At 33.9% G+C, this 21,388-nt stretch overlaps 1 protein-coding gene across 11 annotated transcripts in view; it reads left to right on the forward strand.

The window, feature by feature from the left end:
• FER (FER tyrosine kinase) overlaps positions 1 to 21,388 on the forward strand; it is a 470,096-nt gene that overhangs the window by 122,550 nt on the left and 326,158 nt on the right. For 9 of the 11 annotated variants that reach the window (XM_023547996.2, XM_003405006.4, XM_064274743.1 and 6 more), the window contains 3 exons: positions 169 to 306; positions 805 to 924; positions 16,770 to 16,892. In XM_023547996.2, the coding sequence (XP_023403764.1) occupies positions 169 to 306; positions 805 to 924; positions 16,770 to 16,892 (381 nt within the window). Of the gene's footprint in view, positions 1 to 168; positions 307 to 804; positions 925 to 13,813; positions 13,953 to 16,769; positions 16,893 to 21,388 lie in introns of those variants that run through there. The other 2 variants (XM_023548025.2, XM_023548015.2) reach the window with 2 other exon arrangements.

Here is a 21,388-nt window from a genome sequence, read left to right on the forward strand (position 1 = left end):
TGTTAATCTGTACATTTACATAATTCCTTCACTTTACCATCCTGGTACATGGAATCACATCTGTAAATATTGTATATTATTTCTTATATTTATTGCTCTGATTAATTTTTAGGACTGTATTCCCTTGACAGAATTTTAAATGTTGTAAAAATTTATTTTTCTTTCCAGAAAAGGTATATTTGACGAATACAGCCAGATAACCAGTCTTGTTACAGAGGAAATAGTGAATGTCCATAAAGAGATTCAAGTGTCAGTTGAACAGATAGATCCTAGCACAGAATACAATAATTTCATAGATGTTCACAGGTATGATATTTTTATTCCTCTTTCAGCGTTTAATGGTGTTATATTTTTTACCATATAATATTTAATCCAATTGAAAAAAGAAATATTTAGGTGATAAGACAGGATATTTTAGATTATCTGCCTTTAATTATTTTCAAAGTCCTTTCTCATTGATGATAACTATTTATATTATGACCTTTTAAATTTTCTTAGTTATCATATCATTGCTTAAACCTATAATCTGTAAAACTATTTTATTTTTAACATTTATGTAATAATAATACTATTATTTATATGCATATTTAGCTTTATGGTGTACCAATTACTTTTCCATTCATGAATCATCCTATTTTATATTCATTACAATTGTGACATGAATGAAGAGGTTTATCTCTGAATTGTACAAAGGGAAAACTAAGATTCAAGTTACCTGACTATATCTATGAAGCCTAAGATTTGGTATGCACTAAACTGTAGTATTATAGTGTAATCACACTGATCAAAATTATGCTTTACTAGAACAACGGCTGCTAAAGAACAAGACATTGAGTTTGATACTTCCTTACTAGAAGAAAATGAAAATCTTCAGGCAAATGAGATCATGTGGAATAATTTAACAGCAGAAAGTTTGCAAGTAATGTAAGTATTTGAAAATCTGAATAGCGTTAGTGTTGTTATTGCTGTATAGTTGTACTTTATCGGATTTAAAATTCCATTTTTTTTTTCAAGTGAAAAAAGTAAATTAAAATTCAGTTGATTTTTGTTAGGTCAGAGTGAAATCTTCTGACAAATAGACTACACCTACTGTCTCGTTACTGGACATTTCATATTTACAGCAATAGTAAAAAATCTGCTATCTGACTGTTTTGTGCATTAATGATGTATACCTGGCAGTGACATACGTCTGACAGTATCAAATACCGAGGTGTGAGGCGAGAGTGAACGCTGGCTGTGATGGTTAAGGTTATGTGTCAGCTTGGCTGGGCCGTGGTTCTCAGTAGTTTGGCAGTTAATATGATGATGTAATTTAGAAGTTATGTAATGATGTAATTTGGCAGTTATGCAATGATGTAGTCGTCCTCCATTTTGTGATCTGATGTGATCACATAATGCTGATTTTCACATAATGACCTGGTCTTTGGAACCTAAACATGTCTGTAAGTGAAGAGTGGGTATACTTTTTCTCACTGCCGTCACTAATATTGATAATTCTCAAAATCAGGGTTCTGTGTTATGTTACTTACATTCATTTACCCAATCATTAGTCATATCTTTCACTGGAATAATGCTTATTTCTCTTCAGAAGTTATTTTTGTTTTCTATTCCATTTGATCCTCAAAACTGACTAAAAGAATCATTTTGGAAATGAAGACACTAAATGTTAGAGATTAGGTACTCATCAATATCGGAAGCATTTAGTTACAAAACCTTGACTTTCCGTGGAGTTCTTCTACCTTTAAACAGGGATGTCTCATATTATAAGCTATTAAATAAATTAGTTCTTTAGTTTATTACTGTTACATACAATTTTTAGAAATTTTGAGAAATTTTAATGTCTTTTAGTATCTTTTAAACATTAACAGCAATTAATAGTACATTTTTGAATTTAGAAAACATAATAAAGGGATTCTACTTTTATTTAACCTATCTTAAGATTTTGTTCAGGTGCAACACAAAGAAACTTATACTTATTAATAAACATTGTGTGTGCTTATCTGTGTATGAGAACAACAGCTAGAAATGATTTTGCATTCATTTTCTCTTCAATTTTGGCCACGCTATATCATCTGTTAGAATTTAACATCAGAAGACTCAGCCAAAAGGCGCAATTAATTTGTTCACATCTGATATAATTAAACAACCTCCTTTCTATTGTTCAGTAACATTGTATTGTTACAGATAATTAATTTAGTGGTAGTACTCTGGGACTAGCTCTTGGGAAGGAGTTTGATATCTTTGAAGCTGGCTAGGTGGGATTGTAGAAACAATAAATGCTTGCCAAATTGTCTATACAAGATGAAGGCTGAATAATTATTGTGGACTGACTGCTGATGAAAGGATTGTAGGCATGGGAGTACCCTGCATTAGAGAGTTTTTCTTAGCAACCATATTGGGATTCTTGAAGCTAGTCCCCAAATTTTTAAAGCCCTCCATAGGATTCTCACTTTAATCATTGACTTTAGATATATCACTATAAGGCCAACTATTTCCTAAACCAGTTGTTCTCACCAAGGGTGATTTTTTTTTCCCCCCTCAGGGGACATTTGACAATGTCTGGTGGCATTTTTGGTTCTAGGTATCTAGTGTATAGAGGCCAGGGATACCTCTAAACATCCTATGAGCACAGGAAGGCCTCCCAGAACAAAGAATTATCTGGTCCAAAATGTCAGTAGTGCCATGGTTGAGAAACTGTGGTCCAAACAATAGATTTGGATGCACGGCACAAAATGGATGACAGAGTTTATCCATTTTTTTAATTTCTGTGCTGCTTGATTAATGATGGAATATGACATAACTTACTCCTGTGTTTTTGTTATGACTATATTGCTTCCAAATTATTCATTCATTTATTCATCTAAATATATTTACTTATATCTAAGGTTGTAAGGGTTAATACCTCCAAGGACTTTACAGTACGAATGGTCAATTTGTTTTAATTAACACCAAGAAAGAATGAACATATGGTAGTATAATGTGGTAAAATAAAAATAAGCTGTTATAAGCTTATGTAAACTCAGAGCTTTTGGGACCAAAGAAGAATTTGTGTTACTGCCTTTCATCGTATAATAAGAGCAAAATTCGTTATGCTCATAAATCATTATTTCTTTTTTTATGGTGATAAAATAATGAACAAAAATTAATAAGATAATAAATCTTTGATAATATGATAGAAGATTTAATTGCATGCCTTTACTTTAGCTGCATTTCCTTGAACAGTGTCTGTATTCAGGATATGAGTTTAAATGGTTAAGAGTTTTATTTCAAGAATGAGTTATTCAGTGTATATTGACAGTGTTAAAAAAATCTAAGGTAAGTCCATAAAATCTGTAAACATTTTTTAAATGTAAGTAGGAATTAGAAAAATCTTACTTTCTTTTTACCAATATATTAGTGGTTTAAAATTAAACTAACATCCTACCTTTCCTGAAGGCATTGAAATTGAGATTGTTAATTTTGTTGATTATGTGGAAGAACTATGTCAAATGGAATGAAACTATTGAGTAGGAGTAAATACAAATGACCAAAAATCATGTGAAAAGATACTCTTTATTGATAAAGAAATATAAATTTTAAAAAAGAGGCTTTTTTTATTTACCAGATTGGCAAAGATTAGCCTGTTTGTCAAGTCAATTCTGACTCATAACAACCCTACAGGACAGCGTAGAACTGCCCCGTAGGGTTTCCAGGGAGTGGCCAGTGGATCTGAACTGCCAGCCTTTCGGTTAGCAGCTATAGCACTTAAGCACTGTGCCACCAGGGCTCCAAAGATTAGACAATTTGATAAGACTGAGTGTTACGTAGGATATGAAGAAATAAGCCCTCTTATGAAGTGTTGGTAGAAATATAAAATGGTATAACCATTGTGGAAGATAATTTGGCAATATATGTCAAAATTCAGTGTGCACATACCCTTTGACTTAGAAGTTGCACTTATAGAACTTGCAAAAATATATGTACAAACTAAAGTGGTATGTTGCTTGGGTCTGAGTCCTGGCAGTGCCAAGTGGATATGGCATATCCGTACTATATCCACAATTTTTCCATATTATGCAGGTTTTTAGTACAAAGAGATAGGTTTATATATACGCTTATATGGAAACCTCTCCCAAATATATGATAAAGAGCAAAAACAAGTTACATAATAATATTTATGGAGTAACTGTTAATTAAAAATAATAGTACGTATAAAGGTTTCTATTCACATAGAACATGTCTTGGAAGTGGGGTGAATGGATGGCGTAAGTAGGAAAGGATGTCGGGGCCAAAAGTTATAATAATGTTAAGTGTGGCTTTATTTCTGATCTCTTTGCAATTTTATTGTTAGCAGGACTCCCTCCATAGTAATAGCTATTTATTTTTCCTCCCATTGTGTCAGTTCCTTATCACTTCACCAAACATTTGTTCTTAAATCACATTGTTGTATATACTTTTAGAACAGAGCACTCTCAAAGGCTCTATTTGAATATACTGATACTTTATGGCCTGTCCATCTGTGAATGCTAATGCATTATTAAGGAATTGTATTAAGAAAAAGTTCAGAACATTTTTTTTCTGTTTTGCTCTTTATGCTTGTATAACTGATCAGTGACCCTGTTCTTTGTGGAAGGTTACATTACTTTGGAAATAAGAATCTCTGATCTTTAACTCCTAGAGAATTTTCCTAAAAATTGGAGCCACAGTGACAACCTGCCTAATTGCTAGTTAGAAGTGGTATAAAACATAGAATAAATTGGACTATAGTTTATTTTGACTTTCAAAATTGTTGGCTAGCTGTTAGATATTTTGAATGATTAACATCTTTGTTGAATGAGTGAGTGAATGAAGATGGTTTTATGGAGAGATTTCTGGAAATTTCTAAACAGTGGATCTCATCGCTAGATTAGGATCACTTGGAAAACTTTTAAAAATGCTAATGTCTGCTTCCCCTTTCCCCCCACCAAACCAATTAAATAAGATTTTCAGAGAGTGAGATCCAGACATTGACATTTTCAGTAAATTCTCCAGAAGATTTAATTTCAGGAAGGATTGAAAATTCCTACTGTAAGCCCAGGAAAATTGGTAAAAAGTCATAGGTCATAGTTTTGTTGATTTCTGAAAATTTTCAGAATACAGTTCTTTGATTTCTGAAAATTTTCAAAGGGATTCATGACCCCAAATGCCTGAAGACTATGATTTTACTTGAACATCTGCATTTCATATTTAAAAAATATCTTTTTGTTAAACTTTACTAAAGAACTTACATTCCTCCAATTGAATAGCTTTATTGGGAAAGAAATTAGCATTTTTATAATCGTCTAATTGGAATTCTTTTTTGAGTCTTTGTTTTTTCTTCCAATCTGCCATATTCTGGACCAGTCTTGACTTGTATTTGAGTTTTAAAATAGATGCTCTTTCCCTAAGGTTATCTCTTTCACTTTGCTAGTCATAAAAAGTCACCTTTTATTTTTATTTTTTTTAGATTCTCAAATGTAACATAAAAATAACTGTTTTCATTAGCAGAAACTTGTCAATTGCAGTGAGGCAGCTCTGACTCATGGCAACCTTGTGTACAACAGAACAAAACATTACCTGGTTCTGTGCCATCTTTGGAAACTTATTCACTGTAAATTTAATAATTTACATTCTTGCACTAGATTGCATTTTATTGTATTATATAGATTCTTCCCAAATCGTCTTCAAATGCCACACTTTTAAGACACAGTGGAATGGGGGCTATTTTATTATTAAATTAGATGTGCTATAGGAAAAAAAATCATAACGTTTAATAAAGCAAAAAGAAAGTTTTATTCGGCATATATTCAAAAAGGGAGAAGTGAGAAGCGGACAAGTGTGCTGCCAGAGCTAATGTCTGCCCGAATATGTGACAGGTTACAGCATCATCAGTATGTATTAACATCACAGAATGGGTAGAATCATCGAAAGCTCACTTTTTCACCGACTGGCTAAAAGCTGCTAGATCAACGTGATTCTACATTTTGAATCATCCTTCTTAATAATCATTGGTACAGGTTTTAGTAACGACAGTCAGGAAGGTCTTCATTGGTCCAACAATTTTCTATTCACTAAATGCTAATAGAAAAATATATGAGTGGTAAGTCCTTTGTGTTCTGTTTGATTGGCCTATGTGAAAGGTTCCCTAAAAGATATTTTTCTTCACGAAAAGATATTTTTTCAAGATTATCCTAGCTGTTGTCCTTATCTCAGGGCCTAGTTGATGTATCCTTGTGGGTCCTTGTGAGCCTGGCTCTAGCTGTGTCACATTCTCTATGTTCAAGAACAGGAAGTAACGATTCTAATATTATTTCCTAAATCAGATGGCAAAGCACTGTGTTTATTATGCAATGACATTATAGCTGTGCTAAAATAATACAGTAAATGTTGACATTGCCAGACCCAGCACGGGAAAGTACTAGTCAGGAAAATTAGGAAATTTGAAATGGAATATCTCATCACAGCAGACTTTCTTCACAAAAATAAAAATGAAAATGAGGCTGCAGCCAAAATAAGTTTCTGAATGGTACATTTGTTAGCCAAGCAAGGAAAGCCATTTACCTTTGGCAAATTAAATAGTGTTTCATTGTAGTAACTGGAGAAATATGTTCAGATGAACTAAACTTGCTTAAGACTATTTGCCTATCAGCAAGTACATTTTCTTAAAGAGTTAAGACATTGGGAGCAACATCATTAGTCAATTAAAAAGCAAGGCACAATTAATTTGAGTGATTTCCCTTGACACTAATTGAGTCAGCAGATGTTACCAAAACTGCTCAGTTGTTTATTTGAGGAATCAGTGCTAAGTTCAGGTGACTGAAGAATTACTCTCTGCGAGTAATCTGTGCGGAACAACTCCAGATGAGAATATTTTTTTAAAATTTGAGAAAACAGTAATTCAGTACAGCATGAAGTGGAATCTATTAAGATGTGTTAACAACTGATGATGGTAAAAAATATTTGTAGAGCAGAAAAAGATTTAGTTGGACAAATTACAAAGCTTGTGAAAATTTAAAATGTTTAAAGCCTGTGCTTGTTCATTGTATTATTTATCAGCAGGTACTTTGCAGATAATATTTGAATCTAATTATATGTTATTGAATTAGTAATATAAACAGTGAACTTCAGTCCCTCTCGTGTACCTAACCTTCATCAGTTCCATGAATTTTTGTCAGAAATTGAAGCTGAATATCCTACTTGCAAAACTACACATGACGTCAATGGTTTAGAAGTGGTAAAATTTTCTTGTGTTTTTTTTTTTTTTTTTTGAGCTGAGGGCTGATACTGAAATTTTTCTGAACAAGAACTGCCTTCAACCAGTGTATTGCACGCTAAATTCCAAAAACTTTAGAAATTAGCAGACTTGATAATTTTTATAGTGAATTTAGCATATTATTTCAAATCAAAACACGCTTGTATGAGAAACTTGTACCGCAGTAAAGTCATTTAGATGACAACCAGTGTGGAGTCACAAGTAGTATCCAGCTGCCTTATATATTTCCTTTGCTGTCAAATGTTAAAACAAGAAGACAGATTGCTTTCTCACCAGATTTGCGGCTGATATATTTTTCAAGCTCAGACTACAGTGTTTATGATTTTTAGAACTTGATATAAATTCAAACGATTTTTCTACGTTTCAGAATCTATTTAGCTGTGCAGTTGAGGAGCTTAACCTTCAACTGGAAGTGATGAATCTGCAATATAACGACATGCTAGAAAGCAAATATCAAGAGAATAATCTAATAAACCTTTATAAATGCCAGCTAAGTGATGAATATGCTCAATTACAATCATATGGTCATGGATTGATGTCAGTATTTGGCAGTACCCATCTGTGTCAAAAGACATTTTCAAAGATGAAATACATGAAGTCTTATTACAAAATAACAGTATTAACAAATGAATATTCACAGCTGATTTTGATGATGAGCAGTAACTTTGAATCCTAATAAAGTGGAATGTTATCACTCTCAAAAGATTTCCATCTTCTCATTAGTAAACTGGTATTGCACAAAATTGTACTAAATTTTTATTCTCTTTTTAATTTGCTGATTATATATTTGTGGCTATTTGTTTTCTCACTTGTTACATTAGCACCTACATAAACACTAAAAACAAAAACAGTTGCCTTTGAGTTGATTCTGACTCATGGTATCCTTGATTTTGCCTCTTGGACAGCAAATGCTAAAACATTTACTCTTGGCCCTTTACAGAAAGTGTTTGCTGATCCCTTTTGTAGGGGTTGACACAAGTTTAATCAATCAGGCTGTCTAACTTAACCTTGGTAATTACTGGGGTATCAAATACTGCAAATATTTTACCCAAAACTTTGATTTTACCAAGTCTGTTTTTGGTTATTCTCATTTACAGTTTTTGTTTGTTCTGTACAGTCTGTGGCTGAACATACACCAGAATTATGTCAGGCTTTGTTAGGAGAAGACTTTTAGAAGTGAGTGAGCTGGAAAGGTTGGAAAGATGTAAAATGTTAGAAGACAGAAGACAAGTTAGGATCAATGTTCACTGCAGAATTATTCACAGTAGCTAAAACATAGGAACAACTCAAGTGCCCATCAACAGATGAATGGATAAACAAATCTGTGGTATATACACACAATGGAGTGTTATTCAGCTGGAAAGAAAAGTGAAGTTCTGATATATGCTACCACATGGATGATCCTTGAAAATATTATGCTAAGTGAAATAAGCTAGACAGAAAAGGACAAATGTTTTATGATCCCACTTACAGGAAATACCTGGAATAGGTAAATCTATCTAGACAAAAGAAGATTGATGGTTACCAGGGGGTGGGGATGAGGGGGACTGGAGAAAAATGTCATCATAATGTCCATTTAAAATTGGTGAATTGTATTTTATGTGAATTATTTCTCAATTAAGATTTATTAAAGAAAGAAATCAAGGGGGAAAAAAAAGAAGACATGTTAGAAATCCAGTTTGAGTGAGAGAAACAAAGAAGTTAACTTGGAAGAAGGCTGATGGATTTATTGGATTGCAGGTGGATTAGGGTGTGTATTAGGAGATGAATGTATTTAATAAGAAACTCAAGTAACTTTTGCTTGGTCTGTTAGTTGCTATGATATTCTGTTTAGAGAGAAAAGCTATAAAGATTTATGTCATGGTATAGAAAATCATCCATAAAATGCTATTCTGCTTCAATTATATTTTAAAGAAAAGATCACAAGAAATAGGTTATTTCTTCTGTTTATGTTTCAGTAATAGGTAGAATACAGGAGATGTCAGTAATGTTACTCCAGGCAACTGTAGTCCTTATTCCATTTGTTTTTTCGTTAACCCAAATGTCACAATTAAGTTGGCAGCATTGTAAATTTCATGTAAGAAATAAAAGATGTGAAGATGACTTATTCGGTAAGTCATTTATAGTTTTCCAGGAAGTTGGGTCTCTGTAAGAGTGCTGTAAGATTTAGATAGTGATAGCTCATAGCCAGTGCTTTGAAGCTATGAGAAAATGTTTAAAAAACCAAAAAATCAAACCAGTTGCCGTAGAGTTGATTTCTACTCATAGCGACCCTACAGAACAGAGTAGAACTTTCCCACAGGGTTTCCAAGGCTGTAATCTTTGTGGAAGCAGACTGCCACTTTCTTCTGCAGAGTGGCTGGTGGGTTCAAACCTCTGACATTTTTAAGGTTAGTAGCCAAGCGCTTAACCACTGTACCTCCAGAGTGCCTGTAAGTGTTGTACTGTGTAAGTACTGAAAACATGCTATCCACAATAATTTTTACATTTTTAAATTATTGCATATAGATAATAAAATCTACAGTATCTTACAAGAGGGTACACAATAAAATAAAAATTTTCCCTCCTTCTTTTTGTAGACTTCATTTCTACCTTCGAGGGTTAACTTGTGAAAAAAGTTTATGTATCTTTCCAGAATATATACAAGCATATGCATGTGTATAAATGGTTTTCATAAGTGAGATTATTTTATGCATATTCTTTTGCATCACCCTCTTTTTTAGCATATGTGGAACCTTAATGGTGTATAGTGTTCTCCCGCTTGTATGTAACATAGTTTAATTAAAAGATTTATTTATGTACAAATAGGTTATTTCCAATTTTGTCCTGTTACCAGGGGTGGATCCAGGTTTTGTTGGACATGAAACTTATAGAATTGTGGGTGAGGTTATCTTTAAGAAAAAGTACATCAAATACAAACATGAAATGAAGTACAGGGCCTTTGAAGGGATCCTGAAAGTGAGGGGCTTGAAGGTTAAGCCTCATTAGCATAAGTTTGCCTATTGTGATGCTGTAACAAACATCCTCATACTTACACCTTTGTGTACCTATAGAAACATATTAGGATAAATTCTTTATGGTGGAATTACCATAGAGGCTATGTAATTGTTAAGAGCTCAATTCAGGATTTCAACTGCCTGGACTCAAATGCTAGCTCTTCTACTTAAGGAGCTCTGTGACCTTGGACAAGATACTTAATCTCTCTGTGCTTCAGTTACTCATATGTCAAATGGGGAGAGTAAAAGTGTTGTTAAGACTTATATGAATTTAAAGTGATTAAAACTGTGTGTGGCACTCAATAAATGTCAATTACTATGTCAGATTTTTTTTTTTCTTTTTCCTCTCCTTTTATTTTTTAGGAGCCCTGGTGGCAAGAAAAATTTAAGCACCTGTGTATCTGGTAGCATAGTGGTTAAGTGCTATGGCAGGTAACCAAAAGGCCGGCAGTTTGAATTTACCAGGTGTGTTCCCTGGAAACTCTATGGGGCAGTTCTGCTCTGTCCTCTAGGGTCTAGGGTCTCTAGGTTACTATGAGTCAGAATCACCTTGACGGCAATGGGTTGGTTGGTTGGTTGGATGTATCATCGGAGCCCTGGTGGTGCAGTGTTTAAGAGCTTGGCTGCTAACCAAAAGGCCAGGCATTCCTTAGAAAGCCTATGGAGCAGTTCTGCTGTGTCCTGTAGTGTCACTATGAGTTGGAATTGACTCGATGGCAATAGGTTTTTTAAAAAAATTTTTTGTTTTTCAGGCAGTGTCATTTTATGGTGGTTAACTGTTTTGCATCATAATTGTTTAGTATATCATTGATATTTAATTTAAATATAAACTAAGTTATTTGAACTATTAGTATTATAATTGTATATAAAACATATATAATAACACATGGTGAATAATGCTTTAAAATTTGTAGACGATTCTTACATTTATTAAGTCATATATACATAACGCTGTAATTACTAGGATACTGTTTCCTTTCCTTAACCCACTCCATACTAGATTTTTTTTTTTTTAGAAATGGTGGCAAGAAAAGGAAAACACTTTCTCCATATTATTCTATTCATCTAAATGATCTCTGCTTTGACTTTTGCAACCATGGATATGAAGATATTTAGGAATATTAAGAAGTTTTCACTTCAAAGGCTTACTTTTCCTCAGTTTTTTTAGTTGAGAAGCTTTTTGTATAAAGCTCAGTTATGCTTTGTCTGCGCCAAGGCTGTCAAAAGATAAAGCCTCCAAAAACTTTTCTTCACATGATCAGAGGCTAGAAGAGTAAGAAAATTAATATTATTGTTCCTTTTTCTCTGATGTCCGTTCTTTATTCTTGTCTTTTTTCCATCTTCTTCAGCCCTTCATTGCTAAACTTAAAAAACATGTCGTAAATTCTAGCATACCAACAGAACAGACCTGCCAGGGAACAGAAATATTGTTAGCTATCCTAGGCCCTTGTTTGAGCTTCTAATGCCTTTCCAACTCTTTAGGGAATCTACAGTTTGTAGTAAGCTGGAGGTAGACTTTTTTCTTTCTGGCTTAAAGTTATTTTATCCTAGGCCCTTGCTTGAGCTTCTAATGCCTTTCTAACTCTTTAGGGAATCTAGAGTATGTAGTAAGCTGGAGGTAGACTTTTTTCTTTCTGGCTTAAAGTTATTTTAGCAGAAAATAGAAATTTTAAAGAAAAGAAGTCATAAGTGCCACCTCATTCTTCTCACAAATGAGCTGACATGTATACTCAAAAACTTAACATATTTCTTCATTGATAGTCTTAAATGATACTTTTCAGGAAAATTACTAAAGGAAGTGGAAAGTGTTATGGATCTGGATGTTAATATACTATGCTAGAATTGCCTTGTACCAGTGGTCTGTGATAAATGGGGTTAGGTAATGTAAGGTGCTTTAAACTTGTTTGTTGCCGCAGTGGATCAGGGCTAGGCATTTACCTCATTCCTCTTTCTCTACTCTGTTTAAGAGTAAAAATACCAAACAAAACCCACCCAGTGCCATCGAGTAGATTCTGACTCATAGCGACCCTATAGGACAGAGTAGAACTACCAAATAAAAAGAGGGCAGCAAAACGATTAACCATGGTAACCATGATGTCCACCACAAATGAATGTCTCCCCTTGAGTTTTTCTAAATGATAAATATGAAGAAATGCTTGCAATATAAATCAATAATAAAATTTCTAGTTTTTTGCTTACTTTTAGAATTTATGATAATAGGACTCCTGTTGCGTAACATCAGATCAGCACAAGTGTGGGTGTTTGTGTGTCTATAGATACACTTACCTTTTTTTCTATGATCCTCACCAAAGATAATAAATGCAAACCAATATTAATTTCTCATGAAACTGGCATTCTTCACATTTCCAATAAGTTAAAGTTGTTGGAAATAATATTGTTATGAAGGGCTAAACAATTCTAATTATGAGTAGTTCCTCATAAGGAAGCATACTTACCATATTACTTGTTCTTAATTGGGAATAATATGTAAATAATGAAAATATAACCTGTTCTTGATTTTTACTTAAAAATATATTCAATCCTGCCTTAGGAGCACCACTATTTTTTTACATCCGAAGGTCAGAAAATATTCTTTAAAAAAAGTAAGAGATAAATTCTAAACTTATTTTTCAGATAGATGTTTCTTATTTTACATGGAGCCAATAAAACTGGTTAATAATATAATAATAGTTATATTTATAGGGAAAATATTATACTTCAACTTTAAAAACATGCATCATAGTCATAGGACTATCCAAACAAAAATAAACCCAAACCTGTTGCCGTTGAGTTGATTCCGATTCATAGCAACCCTGTAGGACGGAGTACAACTGTCCCATAGTGTTTCCAAGGAGTGATTGGAGGATTCGAACTTCCAGCCTTTTGATTAGCAGCAGAGCTCTTAATCACTGTGCCATCAGGGCTCTAACTTGTTTTAAAATTTTCTCCATATTATTAGAGGAAACGGAAGTTCAGAAAAGCTAAATCAGTGTTCACCTGGTGGTTTCTGGTTACAGAGCTGGTGTCTGTTACACCAAAATAAGTTTATTTGTATAAAACTTAGTAAAGGTGTAGGGTTGTAAATACAAATATTTCTCTTGACTTATTCTGATATGGTAAGGTGAAGTGATTATCTTGATGATAAATTTTTTACATGAGAGGAATCAGCCCTGTCCTAATGGCTCATGTATAGAGAAGGAAGACTTCCCTTACTCTACCACTGCAGTGTGTTTAGTATCAGTTTACCTCCAGAATTAGTTGGTGAGTGAAAGGCGTATATCATGTGGTTACCACGTTAAGGTGGCTCTTTACAGTTTTATTTTCTAGGTAATTCAGAATAATAGAAATCAGAAATGTCTTGGGAGTTATTAAGGAATTGCAGCAAAAGCTTAATGTGTGGGCTTCTAGTAAGAAAAACAGGACATAGGGAACTGAGTTGAGCACCTACTATGTGCAAGACACTGTGCTAAGTGTAAAGGATATACTATGAAGAGTAAGCCATGGTGCCTACGTCTTACAGTTTGGTGGGACTATGTATTTATTCCAGGATGGAGCGGAGGATATGGTACAGTGACAAGAATTGAGAAGAAACTAGGGAAAGGAAACAGTAATAGTCAAAGAGAGGAAAGAAGAAGAAGAAAAAAAAGGGTTGGAGGATAAAAGGTCGATGTCTCGTCTCCTAGAATGTAAGTTTCTTGACCAAATTTGTTTATTGTTGTCTCCCATCTATGTGTCTAGCAGAGTGCCTGACACAAAGAATGTGCTTAGTAAACACTTACTTTAAATGAATGAATGAAGGGTTGAGAAGAGAGATGAATGGGCAGTTAAGCTGGAAGAGAATAAGGGAAAAGTGTAGGGGAAGGAGGCAAAGGATAGAAAAGAGGAGAGAGAAGTGATAGAAAGAGAAAAGGAGCTTTCTATTAAATTCAGCTTTGATGTAGCATGGCCAAAGCAGTGGTGAGAAGCTGGTTCTTTGCTGTGTTACCTCCAGACTGGGATGACAGAAGGCGGTGGGGACAGGTTCTGAGGTAGGGTCCTTGTTGGAGACTTTCATGAGTTTAAATGATATGTGTAAGGCAGAGTTTTATAAACAAAGCAATATGTGAATGTTATTTACTTATTTATAATTGTTTAATTAATAAATAACTGGAAGCCAGGGGTTGAAATATAGCTTTCTTGAGAATGATCTCTAATTTTGTTACAGTACTGCCTTCTTTATTTGGTCGTCAGGAAATGAGCTATTCCACCTAAGTGGATTCTCTAGATAACTGAAGCTCATGTCGCTATTAAATTAAAAAACATCGTTTTACTGGATTTGATGCAAATCTTTTATAAATATGTGTATTTTCTTAAACAAAAATACTGATCTTAATTCGACCTTTGATGATTCTGGATCATATAAGAAGCATCATTGATGTTTTGCTATAGTATAATAAGGCCCTCAGAAACCTATTGAGATGTGCTGCTTATCTCTAAGCAAAATGAAATCATTTGAATTGCTATATTCTAAGATCTTTTGATTATGTCCCATAGTTATTCTGCCTCTTCCATCTCTATTACTGGTTTAGTAATTTAAGAAAATTAAATCTCTTCATGTTACAAGAGATAAAAATATTAACGTCTACAGAGTAAAATATTAAAGTCCCTTTTTGGCCTTAAATTATCCTCTACCCCAATCCTACTTCCCTTAGAATATTAAAAACCTGTTGATGAAAGTTTGGTTTGTTGACCTCTGGTTCTTCTGTGTGTTCACATATACACACACACACACACACACACACACATATACACAGATACACATAAATGTATTTAATATAATGGAACCATGCTTTATGTATTCTTCTGCATTTTGCCTTTTGATTTAAAAATGTGTCTTGGAGAACTTTATATGTCTGTATCTCATTTTCTTTTTTTTTAGTGGTTGTTTGCTAGTGTGTATCATAAATGTATTGAAATTTATTCAGCTATTCCTTGTTGATGGACTTTTAAATGTTTTCTAGTTTTTTTGCTTTGTCAATAAAGATGTTGCAACAAACATCTTTGTATGGACAGATTTTGTGCATATTGTACAGGTATTTTGGTAAGAAGTTTTTAGATGAGAAAAGAATATTCTAATTTAAAAACTGAGAGAGAATTCTAAGTTTACCCCTGAAAAATTTGTGCCATTTTTGTCACAACAGTATATGAATATTTTTTTTTAAAAAATAATATTAATACTAGAATTATGTATTTTTTAAGCTTGTCACCTTTAGTAGGTTAAAAATTACTTATTGCAGAATCTTCAGGTATTTAGTTGTGGGTCAGGTTGTACATATTTCCATGTGCTTATTGATCATTTGAATTTTTCCTTGATGAACCTTCCAGTTGTTTTTTTTTTTGTCTGTTTTCATATTACGTGGCCTTTTTTTTGTAAAAGTTTTTCCTGCATAAAGAGGCTTTTTGCTAGTACTTTGCACTGCGACTATTTCTTCTTAGTTTGCCTTTTTATTTTATTTATGATATTTTTACCTTCTGGAGATTTAAAATTTTATAGACTTAGATTATTTAATATTTTCTTTTGTATTTGAGTTTCCTGTCTTGCTTTGAAAGCTGTGTATATTTCTGTGGTAGAAATATTTCTGGTAAGGGCCAGGTGCATTTTATGGAACCATAAATTATTCATGCCGAGAGTGTATATTAATTTTGTGTATTTGTTTATCTTCAAATCCATATAGAAAATACCCCTACAGCATTATTAGAATATGTAAAAATAAAAATAGCTTACCATGTACTTAAATTACCGAACAACTGAGCCTCAATTTCTTTAAAATAAGGATAGTAATTTCACTTTCTAGATAATTCAGAATTATCTATCTCATAGGATTGTTGTAAGGATTAAATGACATAGCATATGCAAATAATACTTGCCTACCATTTACTCAATGCCTACTAAGTATCAGTCACTGTATATACACTAGTCCATTTGTTCCTCAAAACACTGGTATGAGGCAGGTGTCACTGTTCTCAAATTACACCTGAGAAAATAGTTTCAATGAGCCCAGGGTCTCATAGATAAAAAATGGCAAAGCTAGATATGAACATATGTTCGTCCAAAAACAAAAACTGGGTTTTTTCACTGTACATTCTTCCTGGGACATGGTGGGTGCTCCTAAATTTATTTCCTTTTCTCTTCTTTCCCTACTTAGACCTACAAAGTGAAATAAGATTCTCCAGACCAGCACTGCAATTATTTTCTGCAATTATTGAAGTGTTCTCTTCTGTACTGTCTAATAAAGTAGCCACTAACCACTGGGCAGATATATCTGTTTAATACTTGATATGTGGTTAAGGCAACCAAGGAAAGGAATTTTCACTTTTTTTTTTAATTTAATTTGAGTTACTGTTTTGGACAACCTAACCCTAGATGAATGAAACTTTTTTTTTTTCCTAAAATTTTTTTTTTTAATGTGTTAAGTGAGCATAATTAATACGCTGGTTGATAACGAGAAAACTGTTCATTCTAGGTTGAAAACTTTAGCAGAAGAACTTATGCAAACACAGCAGATGCTTTTAAACAAGGAGGAGGCTGTACTGGAGCTAGAAAAAAGAATTGAAGAATCTTCCAAGGCCTATGAAAAGAAGTCTGAGTGAGTAAAAGAAAACAATTTGAAGGAGAAAAGTTTAATTGATAATCATTTTACAGAAATACCTTAGTTATATGGTATTGATAGATGTAAATTTTAGTAACTTAAATTTTTAAATGTACAGCTTTATATAGTTGAGTTACTTTCTAGGATCCTAGAACAATGATTCTCTTGTTTTTGTAAATACAGCATACTGATCATGATATGATTTTTTAAAAATATTTATCTCAACATTTTAACAGTTTAGAACTGTTTTCTGAAAAATCCTCTGCTAAAAGCTGCCTTCACATTTCCTCATTCATGACCACCAGACCTACTGTGGATTCCCTTGTTAAGAATGTGGCAGGGAAAAATTGGCTTCTACTGTGCTCGAAGGAAGAAAAACTAATTAGAAAATAGCCATCTGTTTCACCCACAAAAATCAGAAAAAAAGATCTACTACTGCGAGCTAGGATTTCTTGAGTTCTTACCCTATGTCACATGTAATGCTGGATGTTTTGTACATATTAACTCACTGAATGTTACCTTCATGGGCTTGATGTGCTGTAATGGCCTCTATTTTACGTATAGGGCTTAGAGAGTTTAGATGACTTACCTACAGTCAGATAGACAGTAGTAAAATTGATGCTAAAAGTATGAGTTCTTGACTCCAACATGTCTGACTTTTTTATTGATCTTAAGATTTTAATAGCATTTTTCAGAGAATAAGTTAGATGTGGTTAGTATGTGAAGCTTTTCAGGGAATGAGTCCTATTTAATCCAAGTTCTGTTAGTCTTTGTCACCATGGAGTTTTTATTTTGTTTTATTATTAGTTTCAGGGCATAATCTTGAAAATGTTAAATATTCTTATATAACTAGATAGTTATTGTTGAGTCTCATTAATTCAGACATTGGCAGGGTAGAGGTTTACATTGAACTATATCTTAAAATATTTTGCTAAACAAATAGTATGAAAGGAATTCTATGGGAAATGTTTGCATTTCAATGTTTTTAGTGTTACTTGAGCATGTCTTTTTTGTGTGTTCAAGTATATGTGCACACATGTTTAAATACACACGTATATAATTAAAAACAATTTTATCTAGTTATTAAGGTAGGTTTAGAATTAGTTTTTCTTCACAACACTTTGTTAGCCTCATATATTACTTGAAAAAAATAAATGATAAAACTTCCCCACAGACATATTCTATAAGTTAGATGTTCATACTCTTAAATCATATCTAGATTAATAGATTTATACTAAATATTCACTTAGTAGATATAGCATTATTGGTCCTGTCAAAATATAACATAATCAAGAGTCTAAAGTCAAAACCTTTAAATTTGGATTCAATATAAATGCCTCTAAAGCATCCTCTATAACAGTGAGAAAAAAAAGTTACACAAGCAATCATTTAATAGTTTTAATTCAAGAAATGAATAATATGAAGTAAAGCTAAACTTAAAGAATGGTTCTTATGTGACTTTAAATTCACACTGACAAGAGCAGAATTTATGCTTATATAAGTAATGCAGGTCTTGGTTGAAGTGAAGCACCATAACACAAGGTATGCCTGTATATGTGATGTTTCTCCCCAGAGAACAAATTCGGCACCCAAGGATTTTAATGGGAACTGGTCATATAGGCACCTCTGCCTTTCACGTATCAGAATTTCAGACTCCCAGAAGATAAACAGATAATTATGTTTAGCATAAACCATATTGTTTGTACAGTCTAGGCACAGTGAGCCTTCCTAATCAGTTAGGGAAAGTTTTATATCAGTGTACGGAACTTTTTTCTAGCCAGGTTCCCAGATGCCAACCAAGCGCCAAGTTTGTTAGCAGGGGTTTCTAAGAACAGCAGCCTCAAGCCTGGTATGTTAACTCTTTTCTGCACAGTACATCTATCCCATCTTCCTATAAGCAGAAGTCCTTGTGACATTTTTTAATCTGCCCAAATCATCTCACAAAAGCAGATACAGTTACTAGGACACCCCTTGCCGTTGAGTCAATTCCAACGGAGTACAGCTGCCCCGTAGAGTTTCCAAGAAGTGGCTGATAGATTCAGACTGCTGACCTTTTGGTTAGCAGCCGTGCTCTTAACCACAGCACCACCAGTAACTAGGATAGCAAATGATAAAAAACAGAACAAGATAAAATCCAAGGACAGCATGTTCAACATACTAGATGACAAGATATCCCACAAACCCCCAGAATATGCGTGTGAGGGGCCACATGACTAACAGCAGTAAGACTCATGCAGGGAAAGCAACTGTACATAGGAAGCAAAGAAAAGGAAAAAAAAGGGGGGGAGGGCTTATGATGGTCTTTAAGAGCTGGATCTTGGATAGTTATAAGAGCAGAAATATCAATGAATCTCTAAAAGGAAACATCTATACTTGGAGTGGAGGACTTAAAAACCAGATCTTAAACTAACAATCAAAATTGGTAGAGGTCTATGTAGGCTCCCACTGAGGGTGAGAGAAAGTGGATTTTTCTTGTTTTAGAATTGTTGTAAGTCATTTTGGAAGACCCTGTTTATTATCAAGGCTAAAATAACATAAAATAATAGTAATACACAGAGATCAGAAACACCACGGAAAGTAATTTTTAAATACAGAATTCTTTCTCTAAACTATTGTCATGGGTTGAATTATGTCCCCCCAAAAACGTGTGTATCAACTTAGTTAGACCATGATTCCCAGTATTGTGTGGTTATCTTCCATTTTGTGACTGTAATTTTATGTTGAGAGGATTAGGGTAGGATTGTAACACCACCCTTACGCAGGGTCACCTTCCTGACCAAGGTAAAGGGAGTTTCCCTGGGGTGTGGTCTGTACCACCTTTTATCTTTCAAGAGATAACAGGAAAGGGAAGCAAGCAGAGAGTTGGGGACCTCATACCGCTAAGAAAGCAGCACCAGGAACAGAGTGTGTCCTTTGGGCCTGGGGTCCCTGCGCCTGAGAAGCTCCTTGACCGGGGGAAGATTGAGGACAAGGACCTTCTTCCAGAGCTGACAGAGAAAGAAAGCCTTCCCTTGGAGCTGATGCCTTGAATTTGGACTTGTAGCCTACTTTACTATGAGGAAATAAATCTCTTTGTTAAAGCTATCCACTTGTGGTATTTCTGTTACAGCAGCACTAGATAACCAAGACAACTATATAATATATATGGATTGTATTTTTTTTTTTTTAATTGCAATTTGCTATGATGATGCAAGAAACCCTGGTGGTGTACTAGTTAAGAGCTACAGCTGCTACCAAAAGGTCGGCGGTTTGAATCCATCGGATGCTCCTTGGAAACCCTATGGGGCAGTTCTGCTCTGTGCTGTAGGGTGCCTATGAGTCAGAATCCACTCAAAGGCAACAGGTTCAAGTTTCATGATGATGCAATCCTTCTGTTATTTGTTTTGTATTAATAAAGCTAAAACTAATTCTTTTATATCCTTTATTTAACCTGTAGTCTTTTTTTTTCTGGCTGCATCTTGCTTATAACTCTTTAACATTTTTCCTCCCTAAATTTCTAGTTTTAGTGGGACAGTAAAACCACTTCTGGTTTAGGCTTTTTAAATGAATCTAAAATGCATGTGATCTCTGTTGGCACTTGTACTGGTTTCCTATTGCTGCTGTGAGAGGCTACCACAAATTTAGTAGCTTAAAACAATACAAATTTATTCTCGTACACTTCTGGAGGTCAGAAGTCCAAAATGAGCTTTTTGGGCCTAAAACCAAGATGGTGATAAAGCTGGTTCCTTCTGAAGGCTTTAGGGGAGAGAATCCATTTCCTTGCCTTTTCTAGCTTCTAGAAGCTTTCCACAGCCCTTGGCTCTTGGGCCCACATGACATTGCCTCTGACATTGTCATTCTTGCTTCCATCTTATAAGGAAGCTTATGATTACATTAGATCCACCTGGATAATTCAGGATAATCTCCCCATCTCAAGATATTTAAGTTAATCACATCTGCAGAGTCTCTTTTTCCATGTGAGGTAACATAGTCACAGGTTCTGGGAAAAGGATGTGGTCACGTTTGGAGAACGGGGGCATTTTTCTGCCTACCACAGGTTTTAAGATAGAGTAAAATGTATGCTTTTTGCTCACAAAAATAAATGTTCTTTGAATGATGTTTGGATGTTCAGTTCACATTTACTTTTTTTGCAATTATGCCTGTTGGTCATTTTCTATTTCATTTTTGTGAGCTTATTTTTATTCTATAAATTATTAAATTTTGTATTTTTTCCAAGTCATTGTGAAATTTATTTGTAGAGAACTACTGGTCGCTATGAGTCGGAATCGACTCGACGGCAATGGGTTTTTTTTTTTACTGGTAACAGTAATGCTTCTAGAGTGTTATTATTTTCAAGTATACTTTTCTGTTAATACACTTGTAAAATCATTCACCCTTTTTTCTGACTGATCTGCAGATGTACATGAAAATGTATTTTTGCGATCTGTCTTAGTGCTGCTATAACAGAAGTACCACATGTGGGTGGCCTTAACAAGGAGAAATTTATTTTCTCA

This window comes from Loxodonta africana, chromosome 2 (genome assembly GCF_030014295.1).
Source record: "Loxodonta africana isolate mLoxAfr1 chromosome 2, mLoxAfr1.hap2, whole genome shotgun sequence".
NCBI classification, from domain to species: Eukaryota; Metazoa; Chordata; class Mammalia; order Proboscidea; family Elephantidae; genus Loxodonta; species Loxodonta africana.